Below are 18741 nucleotides of genomic sequence, written 5' to 3'. Positions count from 1 at the left end.
TTGTGTTGTTGTGTGTGTTTTTTTTTTCCCAACAGAGACAATGTGTTTCTCCTTTAGTCTATGAAAGCTTCTGTAAGGTGGGCCATGGTTAGACCCTCACTAACCCATTACATTATATTACAGTAGTAATTTAAACCATAAAATAAGATGCTCTGAATGGGAAAAAAACTTGCAGGTGTGTGAATGCAGGAGTGGGCTGCATCATAAACTCTCTTAGGAAAATGATGAAAGGCCTCTGTGCTCGCCCTCTCTGGGCTCAATGGAAAATATCTGAGAATTACAGTGAATTGTCAGTGCAGGTGTCATTACTCTACAGATCTTCTGTTACCAACACTTCACCGGTGATAACAGAAAAGTGTCTCCTTGCTTTCCTCCTGAGCAATCTCCCTCAATCATAGTAATGCTGTCATAGAAAAGAAGATGACAGATCCGCTCTCTAAAAGCAACAATTATTGAATACCCATCAAGAGAGAAGAGAGTCTTTTTTCCAAAATCAAATCCAAGTGTATGTTTGGGTAGCTTTATGTAAGCACAGATGTTTTATGGCAGCTTGTTTTTTTTTTTAAGGCAAATTAATATTTCTGCTCATTCAGTACATACATTTTCCTGCATAGATATAATAGATATCACAATGGGATGTTAATTATGGGCATAAATCAGAGATTCTGGAGCTTAACTGGAAACCATACTAAATTTACAATTTGAGATTAGCAACTGTGAGCAAAGTAGAATATTCGCTCAGATTGAGTGAAACTATCTCTGATCTCCCAAAGGGGATTGAGTTTGTTTGTTTTTTCTTATTTAGGTTATTCCACCTTTTGATCTTAATGGCGAAAGAGTATGATTTCATCAGGGAAAAACATTGTTCAGTCTGTTTCAGGCTCAGTGGTGGATGTGTATGTTTTCCTCTCACAATCACCATGTAAGTTAAATATCCCCATTTCACATGTTGGGGAGGAGAAATGGTCCAGGCCACAGCTAGTGACAGAATAGGTGGATCTCCTGGCTTAGCAGTCTGTGTAAAATTGATCAGCAAACTGTCTTTTTCCATGGGAAAACTTTCTAGAACACCAGTGTGTCTGCTTCCTTCATGAAATAGTGAGCTCCCCGAATGCTGGGTCCTGGATCTCATTACTCATGCACCTTGCAGAGTGCCAGCCATACATCAGATGGCTCTTAATAAATACAGAGGAATATGTGGTTTCATGGATGATTGACCACAACATTTGAAAAGTGAATGATCTGGAAATGTGTGATGTTTGAACTGTAAATGTCACCTCCATTTTAAATTCCAGAAAATGTTCAGTGAAGCTTGTGCGGTTAGCTCAGGAAGATGTGGATATTTTTCTCATAGGGAGGAACATGTGTTCACCTCGATGCTAAAGCTGTAGTTTGAGAACTGTATGTGTGAAAACTGCACACATGGATGGTTTTGTTGGGCTTAAAGATGGGAATCCTTGTTGACTGAGTGTAACGAGGGAGAAGATAGGTCTTACAGAAGGCAGTGTGGTTGAAGTCTAGAGTCTTCCCACTTTCTGCCTCCAGTTGGGAGGGTAAGGGGAGGGCATGAGAGGTGTAGGAATGGGAGGGAGGAAAGCTCATGTTAGAGCTTTTTTCTTCAGTAAGGTTTGAGAGAAGAGTATCTTTTGAAGAGCAGGAGAGATGGATTTTAGAGATGGGAGAAAGAGCAAGTTTAGAGCAAACTCAGAGAAACTTGGGGCCTGATACACTAACAGATCAGTGGATACCTGGGCAGTTTTAGAGGTTCACCTGTGCTTGAAAAATTAGGTTATCAAACTGCAATAATCAGTTTAGTTTGTGACATTTTCCCGTAGTACTTAAAGTGGGAAAAGAAAAAGTGGATAGTGGGATTTACTGATGCTGAAGGACAAGGAGTAAGAAATCTTAAGTTTGTGGGTACTTCTTGGTCTGCTTGGAATGTGTGCTCACTCTATTTTAATTATTTGTCACAGACTCCAGCAGTCCACTGATAGCAATTGTTTTTGTTTCTGGAGCATTTTTCTACACAAAACCCCACTTCCTAAGTCTGAAGCCCCACTTTCCAATAAGAGTTGGTTAACTGTTCCTCTCTGGCTCTGGTGGTAACGGCCTCAGTAGAAACTGTAGGGATGAGTTACATCTGCCAAGGGAAGTTCTGACCTAGTGGATGTTTAACACATATTAGAGATTAAACACTAAGCAGACTTGATCTTTGTTCTCATGGAGTTGACACTAATCAAGAACTAAGGTGAGTCTTCATGTGGATAAGCCCAGGAGCTGGGACTAAAATGCACCTATTTAAGTGGAACCAAAATTTTATAGTAAAAATGAAGGGAGATTTATTTTAAAATTTTATCTAGGAAAAAAAAAGAAATAAACTTTAAAAATAAATTCATTTGGACAAAATCTAGCTTTTATTCTAGCAACACATTAAATCTTAGAATAATGAGTCAAGTGGGGTTTGGGGGGAGGTTTTTTGATTTTTCAGACATAATAATATATCATATTTAACTTTCATAGCATAATCATAAAAGCAGTCATTTTTCCAAAAGTATTTGAAGATGTCATCAATTTTCCCAAAGCTTCTCTTAACCCTTTGATACTGAATTCATATTCTTTTGACTTGACTTTGGTGCCAGCATCCTTGTTTTTCTTGATTTTTCTCTCATCCCTTGTTGGTCTAATGCTGCCAGGTCTTCGTTTGTTAGTCACTTTGCCTTGACTCTGAGCAGGTGTCCAGCATCTTAACAAGGGCTTCATGAAATTCTGCATTGTTTGCAGAGGCTGTAGTTTTATTTGCATTTTCTTGTAGATGTTGGACCATCCAAGACACTAGCAGTGGGGTAGATAGAGATGCTAGTCAAACTTGAAGGGCTGAGTGGGGACTTACTGGTTTAAGCGGTCATATCATGTGTGAGTATTTTCCTCTTAATAACAGCTTGTACTCTGCTATCCACTCTGGTGACTGCAGGGCATGGGGTATACAGAGTCCTGGAGGAGCCTCTGAAGCAGACACTAAGAATGTTAGGCGGAGAGGGACAGAAGAGTATTCCAGGCCCTAGGTTGGATGTCTCTTGTATACATCAGTTACATTCATTAGAGGGTATATATCTTTTTATAGAAGAGGAAATTGAGTCTGTGAGAGATCACTTCCCTGAGGTGTCACAGTTGCTACCGAGATTCATGCAGAGTCGACTCAAGTCTGTGTTTTCCCATGTGCTGTGCTGCTCTGCGTCTTTAAATTTTGAGGGTGGGGGTGGTTAATATGAAAGCTTTAACAACTGAATGGCAAATAGCCTTAGTCAAGGGATGTTTTGTCATCCAGTAAATCCTGGGTGACAAAAATCTGCTGATGGGAAGTAAGAAAAGAAGGGATACCTCCCTTAGAGTACCCATGATGGAGTTTTAAGAGCTTCTCAGGCAAGTGGAAATCACCAAGAAAAACTGAAAAACCATATTGCATGTCAGTCTTCTTAGCCTTAAACTCATCATTCTCAACACAAGTAGATGCACATCTGCCACAAGCCCCTTGAGGAGGTACTGTTTCATTTTATCTCCTAATAAAATGGTGCCTGAGTGTTTAAATATTAAACCGTTTATTATAAAGTAGTTTTCATTTTTTTGTTCATACTAGAGCCCGAGCATTTATATTGATCTTTTTCAAATTATGGGTATTACCAGATCGTATTATCTAAGGTTTTCTCTTTAGGGTAGCTAAGTGGACACTGGCTCTGGCAGGGCTGAGATGATCCACTGGGTTGTGCTGAGTGGGAAATAAGCACTTTCTGCCTGGCTCTAAATACTCATCTTCAAAATGTTTCTTCTCTTTAACTGGCCCTATGGTTCCCCACGGATTACAGAATAAAAGGGAGGCCCGTGGGTTTGGCATGAGAGCCCCTCCAGAGCCTGACCCTTCTGCACACTGCCTCATCTTTCAGCCTGCACACCCTACTCTCTGGCTATTCCAGCTGCACACAGTTCTCAAGTCATGCCCAGGTTTGTGCTGGCAAGCCATTGCGTGTGTGTTTTTCCTGTGCTCTTTATCTCCACCCCTTCCAACCTTCTTCCCATACACTAAGAACAGCCTCTTTCAAGACTTAGCTGAAGCCCAGCCTTTCTGTGTGATGCATATTGACTCCTACCAATAGATGCAACTAGCTATTCTCTCCATTGTGTGCCCTCCCCTAAAACCATGGTTTAAATTTTTTACTTTCTCAACTCATGTCATTATTCTATATACTCGGTCTACTTATGGGGTCACAAAGAGTCAGACATGACTGAGACTGTTTTTTTCTTTGTTTGTTTATTTGTTTTCATGTTCCCTTGTAATTTAATAATTAGATCCAAAAGCCTAGGCTAAATAAAGCACTTGGGAAAGAGATCCAGCACCCCCACCTAAACTATTACTCTTTGTTATATTATCTCTTTTTCCCACAAAGGACCATGGCCTTCTTCAATGCAGGGACTCTTTGGGATTTGGGGCCCCAGCCTTGAACTGAGCCCAACACGTGGTGATGCTCTGCATTGCAAACTTGAGCAGTTGCATGAAGGGAGCAAGTTGAGCAAGCCCTGAGATGTTTGGAAGTCCGTTAGCTATCCAGGGAGGAGCGAGCAGCACAATGGAGCGTTTGTTTCCTGCCTTTGGATTGGGAAGTAGTGTTTACTTCGTGCTGACAGACGAGCACAAAATGGAGCCGAGGGTCTCCATATCCTCACCTGCACCCTTGCCAGCAGCTCGAAGCTGTTGTGTCGGCACTAATGAAGCAGTACAGGAAACACCACTGGATAAAGTTCAGCTGTGAACCCTGGCCTCCCAACAGGGGAAAAGAGGGATCCTTTGAAGAAGAAGACAGCTGGGTTTTGGTTTCAAGACCTTAACACTGCCATCGCTAGATACTCATCTGTCAGTGCACAGGGGACAACATGTGGGGAGCAGTTGTGTCCGGTCAGGCTGGAGAGAGAGATGGCTGATTTCCAGGGCAACTGCAAAGCCTCCCATGGCTGAGGGTTCTGTTTAGTGTAGCCAAAAAGAATCGATTTGGTGGGGTCGAGGTTGAGTGTGAGATCCTGGGCACAGTCGGCTGTGGGCCAGGCGACTGTAGCCTGTCACCCTCCTGCATCCTCACAAACTGTGTTGGTCAGTTGGACCTAGTGGCCAGAACTGCTTCCTGTGCACCGCAGTCCTAAATTATCAGAGAAGCAGCCTGTCCCATGTCCCTTCAAGTCTTCCTAAAATGACTGCAACTTTGCTCTCATTTACTTGAAACCATGGTTTCCTTACAAGAAAATATTTTCTCTTGCTTCCCCCCCACCGACCCCTTCCCGCTAGATTTAACTAGTGGTATTTTTTTCTTTCAGGGAAAAGAAGAAAGATATTTGTAATCCTTGGTTAAGTTTGTTTACTGAGAGTCCTCTAATCTGGGCAGGAGTTTTTTTCTGAGGGGATTTATTGTTCATTCTATAATGGCTTTTAACTCAGCAGAGGTTTATTTAACAGAATAGGAAGAGGGAAACTTATCTCCTCCCTAATCCCTCTTGAATGTTTACATTACTCTGCCAAAGTAAATGCTGTGTAAAGTGGCAGCAGTCATTTGCTCTATAATAATCAATATGCAGTTGCCAGAGCTGATTGAAGCATATTAACATAAGTGATAATACTGTCAGAGAAGTGAAAAGTTAAGTTGCTTATCAGTATATTTTGATAAGCTACTTAAATTTTACAGTAGCATGTGCTGGCTTCAGACAGACATTAATGACAGAGAGCTGTGCACTTTATCTATCCTCTCTGTTCCCTCTCACTTCATTTATTACCCTCAGCAGTACAGCTGGTAATCTGTCCAGGGCGCTGATTTCCTTCTGCCTGGTGGGATGGAGTCAGTCCTCCACTCTATTGGTAATGGACACTATGAGCGCAGCAGGGCAGATGTGAGCATGACGGCAAGCAGTTGATAGGATACTCTTCCCACATGACTGTTTGATGTCATTTTGGAAAAGTTTTCTATGGAGAACAAAGCTATTGATGTTTTAAGTGAAAAAACTTCTTGGGAGTAGGAATATGTTTCAGCAATAATTCTGTAGCACTAATACGCCTCTGCTGTTTTTGTTTGTTATCAACACTGAGCACTGAGGGTCTGCCAGGCTCCGTGCTTGGCCCTGGGAAGACAGAGTAAGAAGGATGTGATTCCTTCCTTATTGTCATGTTTAATCTGTTGGGAAGGCATGTGACAGGGCAGTACAGAAAAAGGGGAATTAGGGCTTGAGAGTCGGGGCAGGGCAGCGGTGGGGAACTATTAGGAGAATGAGCAGAAGTCAGCTAGAGAAGATCATGAAGGTCAGAGGGAGAACAGTGCCAAGTGTATGCAGCGCAGACCCGGGCAGTCTTGAGAACGTCTAGACGTTCCTCAGAGTATGACTGCAGTGAGAGGGATGTGTATATGGGGTGCAAAGTGAGCGCGACTGGAAGGACGGTCAAGGACCTGACAGAAGAGCCTCGAGTGCTGTCCTGAGCAGTCCTGCAGTGATGGGGCACCACTGCAGGAATGGAATCCAGTGGGCCATTTACACTCATATCTTAGAGCACTCTGTGAGCCACACAGAGGATGGACTAAGGTCAGGACCAGGCTCTCGTCAGAATTAAGGGACATGATGCTCAGGACCTGCTGGAGGGCAGTGGGGGCAGAGAGTCAGAGCTCTTGCTGCAATAAGCACAGAGAAGGCTGTATTATAATAGAAAGTTTGATGAATGGTTTCAAGCTCTTGGGGCCTTTGGGACACTTGCACACAGCAACGGTGAAAGTGCCGTGTATGTGTGTCTATGCAAGTGTCTGTGTGGCCATGTGTGTCCAATCATGAGAAACTTGAATAGAAGCTTTCCTGGAAGGGGTGGGTGTGGTGGGAGGAGCCTGGGGGCCTCTTCAGAGATGGTTCCTGATTGCAGAGTCTGCTTTGAATTTCTTCTTTATGAACCTGTTCTAGCTCTGAGGCATGGGAATAATTTATAATGGACATTCAATCCTCTGCCTTACACAGGCAATTTTTTTAAATCTCAGAAATAATTAGCATTTTACCAGTCTGCATTTCTAGCACAGCCTACAACAGGAAAGCCCTTCAGGATATAAAGAGAAACTGAAATGTACTGTCTTGAATTAGCTCCTGATTAAAGTTTTTGACCTGTATACTAATAGTTCGTGTGTTTCCTCTTCTTCCCTCAGCTATCTCCCCTGGTTCGAAGTATTTTATAAGCTACTTAACATCTTGGCAGATTACACGACAAAAGGACAGGTATTTACCTTCTATTTTACTCTGTTTAATAAGTAAACTTTAACTTTTATAATTATAAAAATAATAGTGCTGTGTATTTCACTAAAATGTTTACTGAAAAAGTAACACATTCCCATTATAGAAAGTTTGGGAAATTCAGAAAGCAGTAAGAAGGAAACGAAAGTCGCTCCTAATATGTCTCCCTACCTTCCCCCCAACCTCAAATAAATATCGCTAGCATTTTGGGATGTTTTCTTCCTTTACTTTTTGAATTACATACATAATAAATAGGCCCTTAGCATTCAGAGTTAATATTCACCATCTTATATTCCCAAACAGCTCTGAAAGTTCATGATATGTATTAAATAATAATTTTGCTGAGGCACAAATTTGAATTGTTAGGGTTTGTCAATAAAACACTTAACTGGCAAGTGACTAACCCAGTGTCCCAGTCCCATTTCAGTAGGGCTTTCTTGTGCTTTTACAGTAATTTTTTTAAGGGTCTGAAAATCACTTTAAAAGTTCAGCTGTACCTCACTGTACTTTGGGAAGAAGTGACACGCTGAAGTATCTTCCGTGGGTGTCAAGAGGCAACTGGAACTGTATTTAGACTTTTGAGACCCACAATTTTAGGTACCATAGTAATGGAAGTGTTTATTCCATAATAATAAAAACATTGTAAATCTTTACCATGGCTGCGTATCATGTATCATGTACCTTGGTTTACTGAGACATTTCTCTGTTATTAGGAATTTTCATTATTTGGGATTTTTTTCCATTATTGTATAGCCATTAACATCTTTGAACATAAAACATTTTCTTCATTTTGGAGTGTTTCCTTAAAAGGAGAATCTCAGATGGGCCATTTGAAGGTTAGTAGACATAAATATTTTGAAACATTTGCCAAGCTTCTTTCCAGAAGAATTGTACTCCTGTATTTTGCCAGTAAAGGGTAAAAGATACCCTTTACTGGCAAAGTACAGGGATACCTGGATTACCACAGTCACATCATTAGCTTTTGATGATTTCATTGTGTCCTTGACAAGTGAACAGTTCTCATTGTTTTAATTTCATTTCTTTGATTATTAGTTAGTTGAATATTTGTCTATAAAACTAACTTATTATAGTTTCATTTCTTGTAAATGGTCTAAGATTTTTAATTAAAGAGATGCATTCTTATTAAATGTTAGAGAGTTTCCCCCATCATATTGTCTACAGAACATTAGTTCTAAAAAATGCTCCATTCAAAAAGAGTACCATAGGTGAGTAATACTGGGGTCAGGGAAAGGGAAAGCTGTGCCTCATTTTTGTCTCCTTAAAATTCCTGTAACATAGACTCTGAAAAGTCCTACAGTGGAGAAATCTATGTTACCTAGAAATTCACAACAGCCCCATACCTTTTAATTCCATGACAAATATTGACAGCATTCTGAGATACCAATGTTTCCTGGAACACATTTTGGGAAATGCTATTTTTGAAGAAAAGGTAGAAATTGTGTCAATAATGGATAAATCTTTAAGTTAGATTTACTCATTGGCAAGTGTATTCCAGAGGCCACAGTAAATGGAAGAAATAACTAATAGAAATGGCTCCCCGGATCACTACACTCATTCCGAAAGGATGCTTTAGGTATCAGAGAATTCTGTCATAAAAGAAGTGGTTTACGCTTTGATGAATGAGTTGTAGCCACCTTGGATCTGCTCATTGATTTCCGATTCATGGTTCACTTTTGTCAAACATTTGGTTTTTCGTTTAAAAGTGAAAGACGTCTTTAGTAAATAGAATTGTATAACATGTAGGCTGTTAACAGTCTTACAATTCGAACTTAACTCACATTTTTTCCCCACCATATATAAGCTCCAGTCATTTAAAAAAAGACTTACTAGACTTTTAAAAACATGTCTTGGGGTACAGGAAATATTAGGTGGGTAAGAAACTATGCACAGGGCAGATAGGATTATTACTCTGTAAAACTGGTGTACCAATCCTCTGGGCCTTTGCCCCAGTTAAGGACCCTGCCTCTTGGAATGTTGGAAACTGAGTTCAGTGATCTGTTCTAGTGGAGTCTGTTTCCCTTATATGAAAGACTCTTGTTTATTGAATTTCTTCTGGTCAAAGAAATTATGACACAGAAGATAGGTAGTCTGCTTGCAACTGGCTTGATTATTTGCAAGATGTGGGTTATCAGATTAGACCAGGTAGAAAGAGATTTAATTAAAAAAAAAACAAAACAAACTCTTCCCCAAGTCCAGAAGTCATTGAGAAAGTTGTACAGGGTAGGTGAGCTTCAATTAAGGGCATGGGGAGTGACCGTGATGGCTCAGCATGGAGGACAGAGTCTAAGCTACATCATGAGGGTGTCTCTTTGAGTCACTGATGCACAGTGATTATCAGGCCCTGAATAAAGTAATGATGACATCTCGGCAGAAGGGATGGCAGAGGGTGAGGAGGGCGTCTGATCCAGAGAGAGAGTGAGCAGTCTGTTTGAGGGTGTTGGAGGCTAAGCAATGACGCATTTATGTGGGACAGTGGTGACAGTGGAGAAGGCAATGGCACCCCACTCCAGTACCCTTGCCTGGAGAATCCCATGGACAGAGGAGCCTGGTAGGCTGCAGTCCATGGGGTCGCTAAGAGTCGGACTCGACTGAACGACTTCACTTTCACTTTTCACTTTCACGCATTGGAGAAGGAAATGGCAACCCACTCCAGTGTTCTTGCCTGGAGAATCCCAGGGACGGGGGAGCCTGGTGGGCTGCCATCTATGGGGTCGCACAGAGTTGGACATGACTGAAGTGACTTAGCAACAGCATCAGCAGTGGTGACAGTGTCTTGGCTTTATTTGGGCACCAGATGTCAGAACTTCAGTGGGATCTACAGGAGGCACGTGGAAAGAGGACAGCAGCAATGGCTGAGCACTAGGGTGATGAACCCTGGGGTAAGGAGGGCATTTTTGTTGGTGGGAGATCCAGGGGAGGGGGGCAGATATTGGTGGCCTAGCACTGGATGTCAGTATTTGAGCAGAGTAAGAAGGACATCTAGATGGAGAGGATTGCTTACATACAAGCAAGTCGATATATTAAGGAAATAAAGGCAACATTTTTCACTTTGGCTAGAATATAGTTAAAATATGTAAAGAGAAGAAACTATGATTATTCCTGTGTTGGATTGAAATGAGTCATTGGTGTGAACCCCATGGCTTTCAGTATATGTGACAGATATACAGAAAATGGAGATGTAACTGTGTACTGTGGGTTGTGCGTGTGAGAGAGATGTCCCCTGGCCCTATCCACTGGAAGGGCCTGGGGTCCACAGTACACAAGTAGCAGTGAGCACCCCGTTTTCCACTGTACACAAGTAGCAGTGAGCACACCCAAGTATCCACTGTACACAAGTAGCAGGGAGCACATACCCGGGTACCCAAATCTTGGTTCCTAAATCCATTTTCTGGTCAAAGCTATGGTTTCTCCAATAGTCATGTATGGATGTGAGAGCTGCACCATAAAGAAAACTGAACATTGAAGAATTGATGCTTTTGAACTATGGTGTTGGAGAAGACTCTTGAGAGTCCCTTGGACTGCAAGGAGATCCAACCAGTCCATCCTTAAGGTCCTGAATATTCATTGGAAGGACTGATGCTGAAGCTCCAATACTTTGGCCACCTGACGTGAAGAACTGACTCATTGGAGAAGACCCTGATGCTGGAAAACAGTCCATGGGGTCGCAAAGATTCAGACACAACTGAGCAACTGAACTGAAATCCATTTTCTACTGAAAGGAGCAGGGACTCCTTGAAGAAATGTCTAATTCTTTTTATACTTGTGAAAAGATGAGTCTGGAATATCTTTTTGTGCCAAAAGTGAGGAGGTGCTCAAAACATTTTGGGGTGGAGGGGTCAAGATGGCAGAATAGAAGGATGTGGAATTCACCTATCCTCACAAATACATCAAGAATATATCTGCAAATGGAACTGTTCTCTGTTCTCACAGAGCACCTACTGAACACTAGCAGAACTCTCTGGACACCTAAAAGCACAAGAAAAATCCCCACACAACCAGATAGGATGAAAGAAAGAAAAGAGGAAATAAATAGGAAGGGAACAGCACCCCTGGCAGGGAGCTGAAGGATGAGGAGGGATTCCTACACTCAGAGAAACCCCTTCACTCTGCGGAAGTCAGCTGGGACAAAGAAGGAACTTCAGAGGATCGGAGGGGAACCAGCAACCAGTCTGTGAGAGGTAGACCAGAATAAGATTTGTGCAGCCTGCATACCCCAGCCTGAGTTGTGTGTCTGCTGGTGTGGAGGGAGGCTGGGTGCTGAAAAGTGGGATTTGGAGAGCAGACCTAGGGAAGGGACAGCTGTTAGCTTAGATACCAAGACTTAGCTCCACTCAACTTTTTGCAGACTCCAGTGCTGGGAGCCTCAGGCCAAACAACCATCGAGATAGGAACACAATCCCACCCATTAACAAACAGGCTGCTTAAAGTCATAGTAAGCTCACAGACACCCCAAAACACCCCCCCCCCAATGTAACCCTTCCCATCAGAGTGACAGGACTCAGTCCTGCCCACTGGAGCACAGGCACTGGTCCCTCCCACCAGGAAGCCTACACAAGCTCCTGGACCAACCTAATCCACTGGAGGACAGAAACCAGAAGCAAGAGAAACTGTGACCCTACAGCCATCAGAAAGGAGATTGCAAGTATAGTAAGTTAGACAAGTTGAGAAGATGGAAAAAATATTGCAGATGAAGGAGCTAGGTAAAAACCAAGAGGACCAAGTAAATGAAGGGAGGAAATAGACAATCTACCTGGAAAAGAATTCAGAGTATTATAATAAAGATGATCCAAGATCTCAGAAATAGAATAGAGATATAGATCAAGAAGATAACAAGGACCTAAAAGAACACGGATAAAGAATAATCATGGTTGAACAACGCAATAACTGAAATGAAAAATACACTGGAAGAAATCAATAGCAGACTAACTGAGCAGAAGAATGGATAAATGAGCTGAAAGATGGAATGGTGGAAATACTGCTGCAGAGCAGAATGAAGAAAAAAGAATGAAAAGAAATGAGGACAGTCTCAGAGTCCTCTGTGACAACATTAACTGCAACAGCAGTTGATTTATAGGGATTCCAGAAGAAGAGAAAGGGTCTGAGAAAATATTTGAAAATTAGAGTCAAAAACTTCCCTAACATGGGAAAGGACATAGTCACTCAAGTCCAGGAAGTGCAGAGAGTCTTATACAGGATAAATCCATGGAGAAACATGCTAGCAAAAATTAAATACAATGAAAATATATTAAAAGCAGAAAATAACATACAAGGTGATTCCCCATAAGATTTTTTTAGCAGAAACTATGCAGGGCAGAAGGGAGTGGAAGGCCATATTTAAAATGATGAAAGGAAAAATCTACTACCAAGATTTCCCTGGTAGCTCAGCTGGTAAAGAATATACCTGCAATGCAGGAGACCCTGGTTTGATTCCTGGGTTGAAAGATCCTCTGGAGAAGGAATAGGCTACCCACTCCAGCATTCTTAGGCTTCTCCGGTGGCTCAGTCAGTAAAGAATCCACCTGCAGTGCGGCCTGGGTTCAATCCCTGAGATGGGAAGACCCTCTGGAGGAGGGCATAGCAACCCACTCCAGCATCCTTGCGTGGAGGATCCCCATGGACAAAGGAGCCTGGCAGATTGCAGTCCATGGAGTCGCAGAAAGTCAGACATGACTGAGTGACTAAACACAGCAAGATTACTCTACCCAGTAAGGATCTCATTCAGATTTGATGGAGAAATGAAAAACTGTATAGACAAGCAAAAGCTGAGAGAATTCAGCATACCAAACCAGCTTTACAATACGTGCTAAAGAAACTTCTTTAAGAGGGAAATATAAGAGAGAGAAAAAAACCCGACAAAACACAACCCAAAACAATTAAGAAAATGGCAGTAGGAACATATGTATAGATAATTACCTTAAATTTAAATGCTCCAGCCAAAAGACATAGTCTGGCTGAATGGATCAAAGGACATGAACTATATATATGCAGTCTACAAGAGACCTACTTCAGAACTAGGGACACATGGAGAGTGAAAGCAGGGGATGGAAAAAAGATACCATATGCAAATGGAAGTCAAAGCTGGAGTAGCAATACCCATATCAGACAAAATAGAATTTAAAATAAAGACTCTTACAAGAGACAAGGAAGGACATTACATAATGATCAAGGAATCAATCCAAAAAGAAGATATAACCATTTTAAATATTTGTGCACCCAACATAGGAATACCTCAATACATAAGACAAACACTAACAGACGTAAAAGGGGAAATTGACTGTAACAATAACAGTGGTGGAGTTTAACACCTTACCTACAGCAATGGACAAATCATCCAGACAGAAAATTAATAAGAAAGCAGAAGCTTTTAATGATACATTAGGCCAGATAAACTTCACTGATATTTATAGACATTCCATCCAAAGCTGCAGAATATAGTTTCTTCTCAAGTGTGCACAGAACATTCTCCAGGATAGATAACATCTTAGGTCGCAAACTAAGCCTTGGAAAAAAAATTTTTTTTAATTTATTTTATTGTAAAGCCTCAGTAAATTTAAGAAAATTGAAATCGTATCAAGCATGACCACAACCCTGTGAGATTAGAAATCAGGTTTAGGGCTTCCCTTGCAGCTCAGCTGGTAAAGAACCGGCCTGCAATATGGGAGACCTGGGTTCGATCCCTGGGTTGGGAAGATCTCCTGGAGAAGGGAACGGCTACCCACTCCAGTATTCTGACCTGGAGAATTCCATGGACTGTATAGTCCATGGGGTCGGAAAGCAGACACGACCGAGTGACTGTCACACTTGCATAGGAAAAAAAAGAGCTGTGAAAAAAAAAACACATGGAGGCTAAACAAGATGCTACTAAATAACCAACGGATCACTGAAGAAATCAAAGAGGAAGTTTTTTAAAAGACTTAGAAACAAATGGTAATGAAAACACCACCCAAAACCTATGGGATGCAGCAAAAGAGGGAAGTGTATAGCAGTACAGTTCCACCAAAACAAAAAAACAAGAAAAATCTTGAACAACCTAAGGTTACACTTAAAGCAGCTGGAGAAAGAACAACAAAAAGCCCTCAAAGTTAATAGAAGGAAAGAAATCATAAAGATCAGAGCAGAAATAAATGAAATGGAAAAGAAGAAAACGGTAGCAACAGTGAAACTAAACACTGTTTCTTTGAGAAGATAAATAAAATTAATAAACCTTTAGCCAGAATCATCAAGAATAAAAGGCAAAGGACTCAAATCAGTAAAACTAGATATGAAAAAGAAATTACAATTGAACTGTAGAAATACAAAGGATCGTAAGAGACTACTACAAGCAACTATATGCCAATATAATGGACTACCTGGAAGAAAGGGACAAACCTTCCAAGACTAAATCAGGAAGAAATAGAAAATATGAGTAGTCTAATCATGAAATTGAAACGGATTAAAAATCTTCCAACAAACAGAAGTCCAGGACCTGATGGCTGATAGGTAAATCCTATCAAACATTTAGAGAAGAGCTAATAACTTCTCTAACTCTTCCAGAAAATTACAGAAGGAGGGACACTCCCAAGCTTACTCTACAAGGCCACCATCAATCACCCTGATACCAAAACCAGACAAAGATATCACAAAGAAAATTATAGGTCAATATCACCAAGAAACATAGATGCAAAAATCCTCCACAAAATATTAGCAAACCACCAATGCACCATGATCAAGTGGAATTTATCCCAGAGATGCAAGAATTCTTCAATACATGCAGATCAGTTAAGTGATACACCATAATAACAGACTGAAAATAAAAACCATATGACCATCTCAATAGACGCAGAAAAAACTTTTTACAAAATTCAACACACGTTTATGGTAAAAACTCTCCAGAAAGAGGGCATAAAGGGAATGTACCTTAAAGGCCATATAAGACAAACCCACAGCAACCATCATTCTCATTGGGGAAAAGCTGAAAGCATTTCTTCTTAAGATCAGGAACAAGACAAGGATATCCACTCTCATCACTCTTACTAAAAACAGTTTTGGAAGTCCTACCATGGCAATCAGAGAAGAAAAAGTAATCTTAAAAAGGAACCCAACTGGAAAAGAAGTAGTAAAACTGTCACTGTTTGCAGATGACATGGTACTATACGTAGAGAATCCTAAAGATGCCACCAGAAAACTACTAGAGCTAATCAATTAATTTGGTAAAGATGCAGGATACAAAATTAATACACAGAAATCTCTTGCATTCCTATACACTGACAAGATCAGAAAGAGAAATTAAGGTGACAACCCCATTTACCATTGCAACAAAAAGAATAAAATACGTAGGAATAAACCTACCTAAGGAGGCAAAAGACCATACTTAGAAAACTTAAGACACTGATGAAAGAAATCAAAGATGACACAAATGAAGAGATATACCATGTTCTTGGATTGGAAGACTCAATATTATGAAAAAGACTCTTCTACCCAAAGCAATCTATAGATTCAGTGCAATCCCTATCAAATGACCAGTGGCATTTTCCACAAAATAAGAACAACATTTTTTACAATTTGTACGGAAACAAAAGAGACTCCAAATAGCCAAAACAATCTTGAGAAAGGAAAATGGAGCTGGAGGAATCAGGCTCCCTGACTTCAGACCTTACTTCAAAGCTACAGTAATCAAGGCAGCATGATTCTGGAACAAAAGCAGAATTATAGATCAATGGAGCAGGATAGAAAGCTCAGAGGTAAACCCATACTCCTGTAGTCACCTAGTCTATGACATTGGGACAAGAATATACAGGGGGTAAAAGACAGTATTTCGAATAAGTGGTGCTGGGAAAACTGGACAGCTGCATGTTAAAGAATGTGTTAGAACACTGCCTAACACCATACGCAAAAATAAACTCAAAATGGATTAAAGACCTAAATATAATGCTGGACACTCAGAGGAAAACATAGGGCACTCTTAGGCACTCTTTGACATAAATCACAGCAAGATCTTTTTTTGACCCACCTCCTGCTGCTGCTAAGTCACTTCAGTCGTGTCTGACTCTGTGTGACCCCATAGATGGTAGCCCACCAGGCTCCCCCGTCCCTGGAATTCTCCAGGCAAGAACACTGGAGTGGGTTGCCATTTCCTTCTCCAATGCGTGAAAGTGAAGTCGCTCAGTCATGTCCGACTCTTCGCGACCCCATGGACTGCAGCCTACCAGGCTCCTCCATCCGTGGGATTTTCCAAGTAACCTCCTAGAATAATGTAAATGAAAATAAAAATAAACAAATGGGACCTAATTAAACTTAAAAGCTTTTGCACAGCAAAGTAAATCATAAACAAGATGAAAAGGCCACCCTCAGAATGGGGGGAAATGTTTGCAAATAAAGCAGCTGATAAGGGATTTATCTTCAAAATATACAGTTTATGCAGCTAAGTATTAAAAAACCAAACAACCCAATAGAAAAAAAATAGGCTGAAGACCTAAATAGACATTTCTCCAAAGAAGACATTAAGATGGCCAACAAACGCATGAAAAGATGCTCAGCATCACCAATTATTAGAGAAATGAATGCCAGTCAAATCAAATGAATGCCAATGAGGTATCACCTCATACTGGTCAGAGTAACCATCTTCTGAAAATCTACAGGGATTTCCCTGATGGTCCAGTGGCTAAGACTCCTTGTTCCCAGTGCAGGGGACCTCGGTTTGATCCCTGGTCAGGGAACTAGATCCTGCTTGCTGCAACTAAGACCCAGTACAGCTGAATAAATGAATTTTTTTTTTAATCTATAAGCAATAGATGCTGGAGAGGTTGTGGAGAAAAGGAAATTCTCCTATACTGTTTTTGGGAACGTGAATTGGTATGGCCACCATGGAGAGCAGTATGTGCACAGTCGAGTTCAACTCTTTGCGGCCCCATGGACTGTGGCCCACCAGGTGCTTCTGGAATTTTCCAGGCAAGAATACTGGAGCGGGTTGCCATTTCCTGCTCCAGGGGATAGTCCTGACCCAGGGATTGAACCTACGCCTCTTGCAGCTTCTGCATTGGCAGGTAGATTCTTTACCACTAGTGCCACCTGGGAAACCCATGAGAACAGTATGGAGTTTCATTAAAATACTAAAAATAGAACTACCATATGACCCAGCAATTCCGTTCTTGGGCGTATACCCAGAGGAAGCTATACTTGAAAAAGATACATGCACCCCAGTGTTCACTGCAGCACTATTTACAATAGCCAGGACATGGAAACAACCCCAGTGTCCACCAGCAGAGGCATAGACGAAGATGTCATTCATGTGTACAGTGGGGTATTGCTCAGCCACGAAAGGAGCGAAATTGTGTCATTTGCAGAGATGTGAGTGGATCTAGAGACTTATTTCATACAAGGTGAAATAAGTCAGAAAGAAAAACAAATGTGTAATATTGCTTATATGTTAAATCTAGAAAATGGTACAGATGAACTTATTTGTAAAGCAGAAATAGACACACAGTTGTAGAGAACAAACATGGATACCAATGCAGGGAAGGGAGGGTGAGATGAATTGGGTGATTGGGATTGATAAATATACACTACTATGCAAAAGGTAGATAACTAATGAGAAGCTACTGTATAGCACAGGGAACTATCCTCAGTGCTCTGTGTGATGACCTAAACAGGAAGGAAAATAAAAAAATAGGGGATATATGTATACATATAACGGATTCATTTGCTAACTAACACAACACTGTAAAGCAACTATACTCCAATAAAAATTAATTTAAAAATACAAATAAAAAGCTTTGTATACTATTTTCCAGAAGTAAATAAATAAAGCTGAGCCAGAAGAATAATTGGTTAAAGACATAGAGTGAAATTGCAGTTCAAAATTTGCTAATCATGTGGGTCATAGAGATCTCACTGAATAAAGTTCTTTTTTTTTTTTTTTCTTGCTTTGTGGAAATTATTTCTCTTCTCTACTCTGCAGTCCTGCTTCCTTATTTAATTGTTCATGATGTTAGAGTCACTACTTTGTTTCAAGCAGTAATAAAGCAAAAAATTATAAGAAATTAAAATCTAAAAAAATGATGTAAAAATGCCAGAAAGACACAAAAGTGAGTTTGAAGGAGCAAAGGATTTTCACTGGTCATATCTGGGACAATTTGAGCATCAGAACAAATAATGATACAAAAGGATTATAACCCCTTAAATAAAACAGAAGACCATGTGTGCATACTAATATAAATAAGTAAATAGATAAATTAAAAGGGGAATGTGATATTTACACAAAGTCAGTTCAGTTTAGTTCAGTTGCTCAGTCGTGTCCCGACTCTTTGCAACCCCATGAACCGCAGCACGCCATGCCTCTCTGTCTATCACCAACTCCTGGAGTTTACCCAAACTCACGTCCATCGAGTCGGCGATGCCATCCAGCCATCTCATCCTCTGTTGTCCCCTTCTCCTCCTGCCCCCAAT

The 18741-nt window shown here is 40.8% G+C and overlaps 1 protein-coding gene across 4 annotated transcripts in view; it reads left to right on the top strand.

Moving 5' to 3' along the window:
- Positions 1-18741, top strand: part of DENND1A (DENN/MADD domain containing 1A) — a 520043-nt gene that overhangs the window by 231480 nt on the left and 269822 nt on the right. For all 4 annotated transcript variants that reach the window (XM_010844030.1, XM_010844029.1, XM_010844031.1 and 1 more), the window contains one exon: positions 7212-7281. In XM_010844030.1, the coding sequence (XP_010842332.1) occupies positions 7212-7281 (70 nt within the window). The remainder of the gene's footprint in view (positions 1-7211; positions 7282-18741) is intronic.

The sequence above is a fragment of the Bison bison genome, unplaced genomic scaffold, assembly GCF_000754665.1.
Source record: "Bison bison bison isolate TAMUID 2011002044 unplaced genomic scaffold, Bison_UMD1.0 scf7180017864193, whole genome shotgun sequence".
In the NCBI taxonomy this organism is placed as follows: domain Eukaryota; kingdom Metazoa; phylum Chordata; class Mammalia; order Artiodactyla; family Bovidae; genus Bison; species Bison bison.
The sequence above is the reverse complement of the archived record's forward strand: the minus strand, read 5'-3'. Positions and strand labels throughout refer to the sequence as shown.